We start from the raw sequence: 12946 nt of genomic DNA on the forward strand, positions 1-12946 counted from the left end.
TCAAAGTTGGCATTTAAGTCAAGTACGGGTGAGGAGGAGCCAGCCATGTGAAGATCTGGGTTGTGTGTTCCAGGCAGAGAGAGGAGCATGTGCAAAGGCCCTGCAGCGAGAATGAGCTTGGTGTGTTTGTGGAACAGGGAGAAGGCCTGTGTAGCTGGAATGGAATGAGTGAAGGGCAGGGGCTGGCCCACAAGAATGAGGTCTGATGACTCCCTCAAACCCCCCAGGGTTCTTCCCTCTCCGGACGGTGCCTCCCATCATTGTAGCCCCTCACTGCTGGGGGAGCTGGAAGCTTAGATGTCTGAGAGGAGTGAGGTGTTGAGGAATCCCCTGCATCCCAGGGACAGAGAGTGGTGGAAGGTGGGTTTGAGAGAGAGGAGTCCTGGACAGTGGGTGAGGAATGAAAAGAGGAGGTGGTTGGAAGGGCAGACACCCATCTCTGGGGTGGAGGGCAAGAAGCAAAGATGCCAGAGTTCTTCTCCATCCATGACTCACCCTCTCTTCCTCCTCCTCTCCATTGCTCAACTCCAAATCTCTCTGGGAAACACCTCCTTGACTGAGGACCAAGTCAGTGCCTCATAGGGGTAATTGAGTCATGAGGGGTGGAGAAGAGGGCTAGAGGGAGAGAGAATAAATAGCAGTGTGGCTTCCCAGGCTCCTCTCTGCATCCTCCCTGACCTTCCCAGCAATATGCATCTTGCACATCTGGTCAGCTCCTGCTGCCTCCTTCTGCTACTGGGGGCCCTGCCTGGATGGGCGGCCAGCGATGACCCCATTGAGAAGGTCATTGAAGGGATCAACCGAGGGCTGAGCAATGCAGAGAGAGAGGTGGGCAAGGCCCTGGATGGCATCAACAGTGGAATCACGCACGCTGGAAGGGAAGTGGAGAAGGTTTTCAATGGACTTAGCAACATGGGGAGCCACACCGGCAAGGAGTTGGACAAAGGCGTCCAGGGGCTCAACCACGGAATGGACAAGGTAGCCCATGAGATCAACCATGGTATTGGACAAGCAGGAAAGGAAGCAGAGAAGTTTGGCCATGGGGTCAACAACGCTGCTGGACAGGTTGGGAAGGAGGCAGACAAACTGATCCACCATGGGGTCCATCACGGGGCCAACCAGGCGGGAAGTGAGGCAGGGAGGTTTGGCCAGGGGGCCCACCATGCTGCAGGGCAGGCTGGAAATGAGGCGGGGAGGTTTGGCCAGGGTATCCACCATGCTGCGGGGCAGGCTGGAAATGAGGCAGGGAGGTTTGGCCAGGGGGTCCATCATGGTCTCAGTGAGGGCTGGAAGGAAACAGAGAAGTTTGGCCAGGGGATCCACCATACTGCTGGTCAGGTTGGGAAAGAGGCAGAGAAGTTTGGCCAGGGGATCCACCATGCTGCTGGTCAGGTTGGGAAGGAGGCAGAGAAGTTTGGCCAGGGGGCCCACCATGCTGTGGGGCAGGCCGGAAATGAGGCAGAGAAGTTTGGCCAGGGGATCCACCATACTGCTGGTCAGGTTGGGAAGGAGGCAGAGAAGTTTGGCCAGGGGGCCCACCACGCTGTGGGGCAGGCCGGAAATGAGGCAGGGAGGTTTGGCCAGGGTATCCACCATGCTGCAGGGCAGGCCGGAAATGAGGCAGGGAGGTTTGGCCAGGGGGCCCACCATGCTGCGGGGCAGGCCGGAAATGAGGCAGGGAGGTTTGGCCAGGGTATCCACCATGCTGCAGGGCAGGCCGGAAATGAGGCAGGGAGGTTTGGCCAGGGGGCCCATCATGGGCTCAGTGAGGGCTGGAAGGAGACAGAAAAGTTTGGCCAGGGAATCCACCATACTGCTGGTCAGGTTGGGAAGGAGGCAGAGAAGTTAGGCCAGGGGGTCCACCATGCTGCCAGTCAGTTTGGGAAGGAAACAGAGAAGCTCGGCCATGGGATCCACCATGGGGTTAATGAGGCCTGGAAGGAAGCAGAGAAGTTTGGCCAGGGAGTCCACCATGCTGCTTCGCAGGTAGGGAAGGAGGGAGACGGAGCGGTCCAAGGCCTCCATCATGGCATTAGTCAGGCTGGAAGGGAGGCGGGGCAGTTTGGCCACAACATTCACTACGCAGCAGGGCAGGCTGGGAAAGAGGGAGACATAGCAGTCCATGGTGTCCAACCCGGGGTCCATGAGGCCGGGAAGGAGGCCGGGCAATTTGGCCAGGGAGTTCACCACACCCTTGAACAGGCCGGAAAGGAAGCAGACAAAGCGGTCCAAGGGTTCCACACTGGGGTCCACCAGGCTGGGAAGGAAGCAGAGAAACTTGGCCAAGGGGTCAACCATGCTGCTGACCAGGCCAGAAAGGAAGCAGACAAAGCGGTCCAAGGGTTCCACACCGGGGTTCACGAGGCTGGGAAGGAGGCAGAGCAGTTTGGCCAGGGAGTTCACCATACCCTTGAACAGGCCGGAAAGGAAGCAGACAAAGCGGTCCAAGGGTTCCACACTGGGGTCCACCAGGCTGGGAAGGAAGCAGAGAAACTTGGCCAAGGGGTCAACCATGCTGCTGACCAGGCTGGAAAGGAAGTGGAGAAGCTTGGCCAAGGTGCCCACCATGCTGCTGGCCAGGCCGGGAAGGAGTCGCAGAATGCTCATAATGGGGTCAACCAAGCCAGCAAGGAGGCCAACCAGCTGCTGAATGTAGGTGAACAGGGATGGGGAAATGGGGGACAGAGGGGTTGGGGGAGGGAAAGGTTAAACCCCTGGGACATTTAGGGGGTCCATGTAGTCTTCGTTTGGTGAAAGAAGCTTGGGCAGCTGTATCACTGTGCTTCTCCCCTTTCCCCATCTCCCTTACGAAAGAGCTGGTGGTAGCTGGTCAGATGGGGTGAGCCACCTTATCTGCAAAGCATGTATCAGACAGGGTGGTGGGCACTCCCGGTTAAGGGGGCCTCAAGTGGGGACCGTGAAGCCCCTCCTGGGGAATGGGAAACAATTTCTGAGATCAAGATCTAGTATAGGCACTCACTGCAAAGGCATTGAGTGTTGAGAAAACCTGGTGAGGAGAGTGAGCATGAGGAACAGCTTTTGCAGATGAGCCTTGGCCTGTGCAATCTTCGTAACTACCCTCTGATGTGGTCAAGATGAGGCTGCTGGCGCCCTGATTCTCAGATAAGGAAACAAAGGCTCAGACAAGTTAGGGGACGTGCCAAGGTCCTGTGGCTAGTGCCCAGCTTTGGCGGAGGGCAGGCCAGCGTTTTCTTCCCCTACACTGCCCAGCCAGGAGAGTTTTTCTGGAAGGTTTCTCTCACCTATTTATGCAGAGGGAACAGAAGCCGGGTTCAGTGGCTCATGCCTGTAATCCCAGCACTTTGGGAGGCCGAGACAGGCAGATCGCTTGAGGTCAGGAGTTCAAGAGCAAGCCTGGCCAACATAGTGAAACCCCGTCTCTACTAAAAATACAAAAATTAGCCGGGTGTGGTGGCGGGCGCCTCTAATCCCAGCTACTCAGGAGGCTGAGGCAGGAGAATCCCTTGAACCCGGGAAGCAGAGGTTGCAGTGAGCCAAGATCGTGCCATTGCACCCCAGCCTGGGCAACAGAGTGAGACTCTGTCTCAAAAAATAATAATAATACTAAAATAAAATATGTAGAGGGAACAGAGACTGGAGGCAGGCAAATAGCACCACTCACAACAGAACAGACACCAAGAAGGGAGCGTGGGGAGCAGGAGAGGTTGGACTCCTGTGCGCCCTCACTTTCCAGGCTCCATGAGGGGTCCTGGGATTTGCAAGATGTGACTGTCTCCGAACTCAAAGCCCAGAGCCACATCTGCCGCCAGACAGAGCCAGGGTGGGGAGGAACGGTGCAGTAGAGGAGTGGGCGCGGCAGGCTGCAGGGTGCTGCGAGCAGAGGTGCACTGTGGGAGTTGGGGCTCGCAACAGCATCCGGGCTTGGGGGCGCTGCTGGGGTGCATGGCTGAGTGTCTGGGGCTGGGTTAAGGACGAGGATCAGTGGAGTTAGGGATGCAGCTAGACAGGGCATAGAAGGGTAGATTTGAGGTCAGGGCTGAGGTGAAACTAGGTCCTGCTAATGGCATGGGTCCTCTACCTTCCCTTTCCACCAGCCCCTCCTCTGTGACTGAGGGCACTTCGTTAAGGAAATTAAAAGGGGCTTTGGGGAGGAAAAGGTAGCAGGAGGCAGAATGCCCACGGGAGCACAGGCTTTGGGTTCTCTTCTGGATAGTGAAAAGGCAGTGGGTTAAGCTGTGCCTCCCACCCCAGCCCCAGTCACCCTGGAGGGGACCCGGTCACTGGGGAAAGGGAACTGGGAGACCCCCAGGATTAAGGGTTTGTAACGAGAGTCTGGGTTTTGTCCACAGGGCAACCATCAAGGCGGATCTTCCGGCCATCAAGGAGGGGCCACAACCACGCCGTTAGCCTCTGGGGTAAGTGCGGACCCCGGGGTAGTGGAGAGAAGGCCCCTGGGAGTTCCCTAGCATGGCTGTGGGTCGGACGCTGGAAACTGACCTTCTTGTCCTTGGATTGCAGGCCTCGGTCAACACGCCTTTCATCAACCTTCCCGCTCTGTGGAGGGTGAGTGCCACACGGTGTCTCCTTTCTGCTCTGCATCCTGATAGACACTCTCACCCTGATCCCTTCCCAGTGTCTGTTGGACCTTCCAACCTGATACCCAGTCCTGGGCTTCCCTCTCTCCACCCGCTGCCTCCCCTTTGCACCCTGCCCTCATCTTTTGGGTGCTTTTCATTTCCACCAAGGCAAACACAAGCTGGCAGAGAAGACCTCCAGGGCCCTGGTGCCCCTGGGAGCCAGGGAGCAGGGAAGGGCTGCTGACTGTTCTCATTCCCTCTCTCTCCCTGTCCTCGTTCCTGACTGGCTTCCCTCCTGTCCCAACCCTGCTGCAAATGCCTTTGCTTCATGCTGGGAGGGGGAGCCTGTGGCTTTGTCCTCTCCCTGGTGCAAGGTCACCCCAGTGTAGAGGCTCCTGTGGAATCCTTGTTCCCACTTGGGGCTCAAAGTAACCTCCTGACTCTCTTTCTTTATTTTAATTTATTGAGACAGAGTCTCACTCTATCTCCCAGGCTGGAGTGCAGTGGCGCAATCTCAGCTCGCTGCAAGTGTCACCTCCTGGGTTCAAGGGATTCTCCTATCTCAGCCTCCTGAGTAGCTGGGATTACAGATGTGCGCCAACATGCCCAACTAATTTTTGTATTTTTAGTAGAGATGGGGGTTTCACCATATTGGCCAGGCTGGTCTCGAACTCCTGATCTCAAGTGATCCCCCCTTCCTCGGCCTCACAAAGTGCTGGGATTACAGGCATAAGCCACTGCGCCCAGGCTTTTTTTGCACTTGTTATATCTGCTGCCTGAGACCGGGTGCAGGCCAGGGTGAGGGTGTGTCACGGAGGAGGACACCTTGTGTATCCTGGGCTATGGGGGCTGCAGAGCATCCTCTGAGGCTAAACACACAAGGCTTGCTGGTTCCTGCGGAGGCCCCAGCGCCTCTGGCTGCAGGGGCTGGCTTCCTCATGTTCTTAAGTTTAGATGCTGCCTTCCTGAAGCTGTTCCTCAGAACCTAACTCCGGGGCCAGAGCAGCCAGTGCCCCTTGCACTTCTCCTGAGGGGTGAGGCTGAGGTCTCAGGCCCTCGTCATGACTGTAGACCCAGCATTCACCCTGCTCTCCTTCTCTCTTCCAGAGCGTCGCCAACATCATGCCCTAAACGGGCACCTGCCCTTGCTGGGAGACTAATGTTGCCGTTGTCACATCAGCTGACATGACCTGGAGGGGCTGGGGGTGGGGGACAGGTTTCTGGAGTCCCTGAAGGAGGTTGTACTGGGATTTGTGAATAAACTCGATACACTATGCTGTCTCATCGTGGTCCCCTGGGCTCCCTAAGGAGGGATGGACAGGGAGGTGGGAGGGGCTTGTCTTTTCTTGTTACTTTGCTGAAGGAGTCAGGGTGTCTGATGCACAGGGGGGTTGAGCTGGAGATTTCAGGCTGATCAGCCGTAAAAGGGCAGGTAATAGAGGCAAACTATACTTTACTGGGGCGCAAAGTTCGTGCTGGCTAATGGCAGGAGGACTCGTGCAGGGAAAAGCACTGCCGGCCCCTGGTGGGGACAGACACACCGGGAGATAATGGTTTGGGTCCAGGAGGTAGCATCCTCAGTCAAGGGGGTGGGGCGCCAAAAGAATAACAACAATAACTTGTATTTATTGTGCAGTTAAGACATGCCAGGCTGCCTGCCAGGCGCGTTACCTGCGTGACATCATTGACTCCTCCCAACCACCCAGTTAGGTGAAAGGGACTGTTATTGCCCTATTTTATAGAGAAGCACGTGGGGGCTTGCACACATTAAGAAACATGACCAAGTTTACACAATCAGTGAGTGGAGGGAGAGAGACAGTGAAGAGCTACAAAGGATATTCTGGAAAAACAGAGGTCTTTGCCCTTTGGCATCAGCGGAGAGGGGGAATCGGTGAATAAGAAAAGTGAGACACGGGATGGGGCCGGGGATCCTCTCAGGGGAAGGAGGGGGAAGGATGGAAGGCTCAGATGGAAGACATGTTGGTGACAGGAGCCACCTGAGTGAGGGCACAGAAGGCCCCATTTTCAGATCTGTGCACCATTCAAAGCCCAGAGGAACAACGATTACAATTACTGAGTATAGAGCACTTGCTAGACTCAAGGTACCGGGTACAGAGTTGTTCATATTCTCTCTCTTTTTTTTTTTTTTTTTTTGAGGCAGAGTCTTGCTCTTTCGTCCAGGCTGGAGTGCAGAGATGCGATCATGGCTCACTGCAGCCTCGACCTCCTGGGCTCAAGCAGTCCTCCCACCTCAGCCTCCTGAGTAGCTGGAACTACTACAGGCACGCGCCACCACATTCAGCTAATTAAACTTTTTTTTTTTTTTTTTTTTTTTAGAGATGGGGTCTCACTAGTCTCACTATATTGCCCAGGCTGTTCTCAAACTCCTGGGCTCAACGGAGTCTCCCACCTCAGCCTCTTGAGTAGCTGGAACTATAAGCACGCACCACCACGCTTGGCTAATTAAAAATTATTTTTTTGGCCGGGTGCAGTGGCTCACGCCTATAATCCCAGTACTTTGGGAGGCCAAGGCTGGCGGATCACGAGGTCAAGAGTTCGAGACTAGCCTGACCAACATGGTGAAATCCTGTCTCTACTAAAAATACAAAAAAAAAAAAAAAAAAAAAAAAAAAAAAATTAGCTGGGTGTGGTGGTGAGCGCCTGTAATCCCAGCTACTCAGGAGGTTGAGGCAGGAGAATCACTTGAACCTGGGAAGTGGAGGTTGCAGTGAGCTGAGATTGCGCCTCTGCACACCAGCCTGGATGACAGGGCGAGACTCCGTCTCAAACAAAAACAAAAACAGAAACAAAAAACAGGGCCTCACTACATTGCCCGGGCTGTTCTCAAACTCCTGGGCTCAGGGAATTCTCCCTCCTTGGCCTCCCGAAGTGGTGGGATTACAGGCAAGGCCACTTCGTCTGGCCCGTTCATGTTCTTTAAGTCTCCCACAACCCAAAGGCAGAAGCCCTCTTCTCGTCAACACTGTATGGATGAGGACACTGCAGCTCAGTGGGACAAGGGCACCCACAGAGAAAACAGCAGGCCTGGGTCTGGCTCCATCTATCGCCAGCACCTGACTTCTCATGGTTCCCGGTGAAGTCTCTGTAACACTCCCAGGCACTAACCTGGGCGCTGGGAGACTTGCGTTCCAACCAGGAGCAAGATGCCTGAAGGCAGCGTATTTCCCGGAGGCAGGGATTCCACAACTGTTGCTTCCAGCTCCAAAACTCCGTCAGTGGGGGACTGGAACTAAGAGACAGTGTTCTTGCCCTTGGGGAATTCACAGCTTTCCTCGGAGGCAAGGCCTATAAACAGAATGTGAATGCAAACACACAAAGCCAGGCATCAATAAGAGCTCAATGACTGGCAAGGGGAGGGGCCTACATTTGTGCAAAAAATGTAAGGTTCCTCACTTTATAGTCACTGCATTTTCCCTTATTCTGTGGAATACCATAATTTCATTACATATGCTCCTTCCCTCCCCCTGTGATATTTTATTTTGAAAACATTTCAAACATCATGAAAAGATGAGTTTTATAGTGAACACCAACATTCTCACCACTTAGATTTTACCATACTTGCTTGATCACACATCTGTACATTTAGCCCCATATCAAACATTTTTGATGCATTTCAAAGTAAACTGTAAACATTATGTTTGCTGCATTTTGTCTTCTTTATTTTTTGAGACAGAGTCTTGGTCTGTTGTTCAGGCTGGAGCGCAGTGGCAGGGTCACGGCTAACTGCAGCCTCAATCTCCTGGGCTCAAGGAATCCTCCCACTTCAGCCTCTCAAGTAGCTGGGACTACAAGCACACACCACCATGCCTGGCTAATTTAAAAAATTTTTTTTGTAGAGATGGGGGTCTCATTATGTTGCCCAGGCTGGTCCTGAACTCCTGAGCTCAAGCAATCCTTCCACCTCAGCCTCCCAAAGTGCTGGGAATACAGGTGTGAGCCACAGCACCCAGCTACTTGCTGCACTGATGTAAATAGAACCTTCCATTCATGTCATATACTGAGTGAGGGTCTGCTCTGTGCTGGACTTCGTTTCACAGGTATTGGGGGGGAGGCTCTACTTAAAAGAATCCTACAGTGGCGGCTTTTGAAAAGGCAAAATTCAAGGGACTCTTTCTTTTGTGAAATAAAAGCTTTCATTGACTTTATTTGTATTAAAAAATATACATACATATATGTATACATATATATATACACATATATGTGTGTGTATATATATATATATTTTTTTTTGGAGACAGGGTCTCACTCTGTCATCCAGGCTGGATTGCAGTGGGTGATATCAGCTCACTGCAACCTCTGCCTCCCGGGCTCAAGCAATTCTCCTGCCTCAGCCTCCCTTACAGGTGCATGCCACCACACCCAGCTAAATTTTTGTATTTTCAGTAGAGATGGGGTTTCACCATGTTGGCCAGGCTGGTCTCGAACTCCTGACTTCAGGTGATCCGCCCGCCTCGGCCTCCCAAAGTGTTGAGATTACAGGTGTGAACCACCGTGCCTGGCCATCGCCCAGCTGATTGACTATTTTTCAGGCACATTTTCTTGCTGGGTTTGCTTGGATGGGGGTCCTGAAAATACCAAAGAGATACAAGATAATTGATAGACACTGAGTCAGTCCTGGGAGGCCTCTGAAAAAGCAGAGCTTTGAGTCTGTTTTGAGGGTAAAAGAGGCTGAACTCTCTCCTGTTTGAAGGTCTTGCATGCTGCTTCCTCTGCTAGGAACCCTCTCCATGCCCCTCGGCCCCCCATACTGGCTCTTCCCTACCCTTTGCATCTCAGCTACCTTGACCGCTCAACCTGAGCTACGGCCACCCTGTCACTCTCTCTCATAGCCCTGATCTTGTTTTTCCTGTTGGTTATGACAATCTGTAATCATATTACAAATATCCTATCCATTTCCCCCCAGACGAAGAGGTTCAAACAGTGATGTCAAGGCCAGGCGTCAATGTCTGCCAAAAGCAGAAGGGAAGCCACTGGCTTGAGCAGGTTGGGAAGGGCCATGGAATGAATGTGAGCAAGACACAGGCTGCTTTGCCTGAGACGGGTGGAGCCAGGCTCGGGAGAAACACGGAGAGGAAGGGCCGGTTTCTGAAGATGTTGAAGAACAGGGAGAGGAGTTTGGGTGTGGCTCTCACTGGGCATCTTTTATAGGGTCTGTGCTAAGCACTTACAGGCATGATTCATTTCATCCCCACAACCACCTAGGAGGCAAGTACCATGATCATCGCCCTCACAGATGTTGAAGAAGAGGTGCACGGAAGGGAGCGTGTTGCCTGAGGCCACCCAGCTAGTAAGTGGTGAAGGCCAAGCTCCCCTGCTGGACATCTCTAGCAGTGAGGTGGCCTGCTGCCCTTGCGACTCCCAGGAAGGGGGAGGGGGCTACATCCAAATGAATGTTGTCTTGTTTGTTTTTTTGACAGAATCTTGTTCTGTTGCCCAGGCTAGAGTGCAGCGGCACGATCTTGGCTCACTGCAACCTCCGAATCCCAGGTTCAGGAGATTCTCCTGCCTCAGCCTCCCAAGTAGCTGGGATTACAGGCGCACACCACGCCTGGCTAATTTTTGTATTTTTAGTAGCGATGGGGTTTCACCATGTTGGCCAGGCTGGTCTTGAACTCCTGACCTTAGGTAATCAGCCTGCCTTGGCCTCCCAAAGTGCTGGGATTACAGGTGTGAGCCACCCCGTTCTGGCTCCAAATGAGTGTTCTTTAAAAGTAAGTTTCTGTATCTGGCATTTTTTTTTTTAAATTGAGGCAGGGTCTCGCCCTGTCATCCAGGCTGGAGTGTAGTGGCGTAATCATGGCTCACTGCAACCTCTGCCTCCAGGGTTCAAGCGATCCACGTGCCTCAGCTTCCCAAGTGGCTGAGACTACAGGCACATGTCACTACACCCTGGTAATTTTTGTATTTTTTGTAGAGACGGGGTCTCACCATGTTGCCCAGCGTGATTGGGAACTCTTGGGCTCAAGCAATCTTCCCTCTTTGGCCTCCCAAGGTTCTGGGATTACAGGCGTGAGCCATGTATCTGGCATTTCAGGATGTGTGCATGTGTGTGTCTCAAGATTAAACAACTGCCAAGAAAGCATTCCAGGCACAGCAATGTGATCAGCACTGCCGAGAAATATATTGAGTGCTTCTGAGTGGCAGACATTTCTCTAAGCAATTTACTTGTATTGCTTCACTCAATCCTCACATTCATCCCTCTTTACAGTTGAGAAAATTGTTGCACAGATGGGTTAAGATCATGGTTAGTAAGCGGTGGAGCTAGGGTTTGAATGTAGGCTCTGGGATCGGCACCGTGGAAGAGGTGAGACTGTAGGTGCCAGTTTGAGACCTGGCATCCCACAGAAGGGAGCAGAGACATCACCCACCCCCAAGGCCTTATCTTCCCACTAGACTGAGTCCAGCCTCCAATCTCCCTCCTCCCTGGTTCTCTGTACTCCACAACCCCCAACAATCTGTTCCCCAGGGGAACGCTGTTAGCACCCGTGGCAGCCCAGAACCCTTGGCTGGTTCCACCTCATTCAGAGTAAAAATAAAAGTCAAAGTTGGCCAGGTGTGGTGGCTTACACCTGTAATCCCAGCACTTCGGGAGGCCTAGGGTGGATCACTTGAGATCAGGAGTTCGAGACCAGCCTAGACAACATGGCGAAACCCCGTCTCTACTAAAAATACACAACTTAGCCAGGCATGGTGGCAGGCGCCTATAATCCCAGCTACTTGGGAGGCTGAGGCAGAAGAATCACTTGTACCCTGGAGGTGGATGTTGTGGTGAGCTGAGATTGTGCCATTGACCTTCAGCCTGAGCGACAAAAAAAAAAAAAAAAAGAAAAATGTCAGTCTACCTAATAGTCCCCAAGACCCCAGGAGCTTTCCCTCTTTGACTTTAGCTTCTCCCATCCCGACACTGCTCTAGCCAAAATGGTCCTCAAATACAGTAGGTAGGCTGCTGCCTCCAGGCCTTTGCATGGCTGTTCCTGCTGCTTGGAATCCACTAGCCCCAGCTAATCCCCACGGCTCACTCTTTTACTCCCTGCAGGGCTCAGCTCACAGGTCACATCTCAAAGAGCCTTTCCCGAGTACCCTATTTAAAACACCTCTCTGTCACCTATTGCCCAACTCCCCCCACCGTGAATGTAAACTCTGCAAGGAGAATGTTTTTTTTGAGGCAAGGTCTCACTCTGTCACCCAGGCTGGAGTGCAGTGGTGCGATCATAGCAGCCTCAACCTCTAGAGCTCAAGTGATCCTCTCACCTCAGCCTCTGGAGTAGCTAGAACTATAGGCGTGCATCACCACACCCAACTACTTTTTCAAAAATATTTTTTAGAGATGGGGGTCTCTCTGTGTTGCCCAGGCTGGTCTCGAACTTTTGACCTCAAGTGATCCACCTGCCTCGGCCTTCCAAAGTGCTGGGATTGCAGGCATGAGCTGGGATTACGAGGTGTCACTTAGCTGGAGAATGGTTTCTAGGCTGTATCCCCAGTGTCCGGAATAGGCGTGTCACGGAGCAGGTAGTCATAAATATTTGCTGAATGAATGATGTGGTGAATTAACGAGAAAAGCTGAGACCAGAGGGCCTTGGACATGACATAGGCATGTCAGATTTGTGGGTGCCATCATGCATAAGAACGCGGGTGGCATGGTGATGGAGGAGAGAAAGCTGTTTGGAGTCAGACTGACCCGGCTCAAGTTTTTGTTGTTGTTGTTGTTTTGAGACGGAGTTTCGCTTTGTTGCCCAGGCTGGAGTGTAATGGTACAGTCTTGGCTCACTGCAACCTCCACTTCCCAGGTTCAAGCAATTTTCTTGCCTCAGCCTCCCAAGCAGCTGGGATTATAGGTGCCTGTTACCACACTCGGTTAATTTTTGTATTTTTAGTAGAGACGGGGTTTTCACCATGTTGGCCAGGCTGGTCTTGACCTCAGATGATCCACCTGCCTCAGCCTCCCAAAGTGCCTGGCTCAAGTTTTGACAACTCTATTTTACCACAGTCTTTTCACATATGATTTTGTGTGTGATGCTGAGTCACTTGGGCCTCAGTTACCTCATCTGTATAATGAAAATAATATTAACCTCTTGTGGTCATATTGAGGATTCAGTGAGATCATGTATGTGAAAGCACCTAATATTTTATTTGGTTCACACTAGATATTTAATAAGGATGCCCTAGGGCTGACCTGCGGTGGCGCCTCAGGCCCGGCGACGTCTAAGGGCAATTTTTTCCTAGCAGTAGAACACGGGCCTGTTGGTGGCGTGGGAGAATTGAGGTGATCCGTGGACACAGCTTTGAATAACTGAATCACACAGGGAGAAACTTACTTTCTTCTCAATTTTCTTTTAAGCTCTCTGACTGTGTTAAAGAGAAAGACT

General features: G+C 52.5%; 1 protein-coding gene across 1 annotated transcript; it reads left to right on the top strand.

Moving 5' to 3' along the window:
- SBSN (suprabasin) lies at positions 1–6210 on the top strand. The gene is made up of 4 exons (XM_073017272.1): positions 1–2652; positions 4332–4397; positions 4501–4545; positions 5667–6210. The coding sequence occupies exons 1-4, from the start codon at positions 691–693 to the stop codon at positions 5688–5690; spliced, it is 2097 nt and encodes a 698-aa protein (XP_072873373.1). The 5' UTR covers positions 1–690; the 3' UTR covers positions 5691–6210.
- Positions 6211–12946: the final 6736 nt, after the last annotated feature.

The sequence above is a fragment of the Chlorocebus sabaeus genome, chromosome 6 (assembly GCF_047675955.1).
Source record: "Chlorocebus sabaeus isolate Y175 chromosome 6, mChlSab1.0.hap1, whole genome shotgun sequence".
Lineage (NCBI taxonomy): Eukaryota > Metazoa > Chordata > Mammalia > Primates > Cercopithecidae > Chlorocebus > Chlorocebus sabaeus.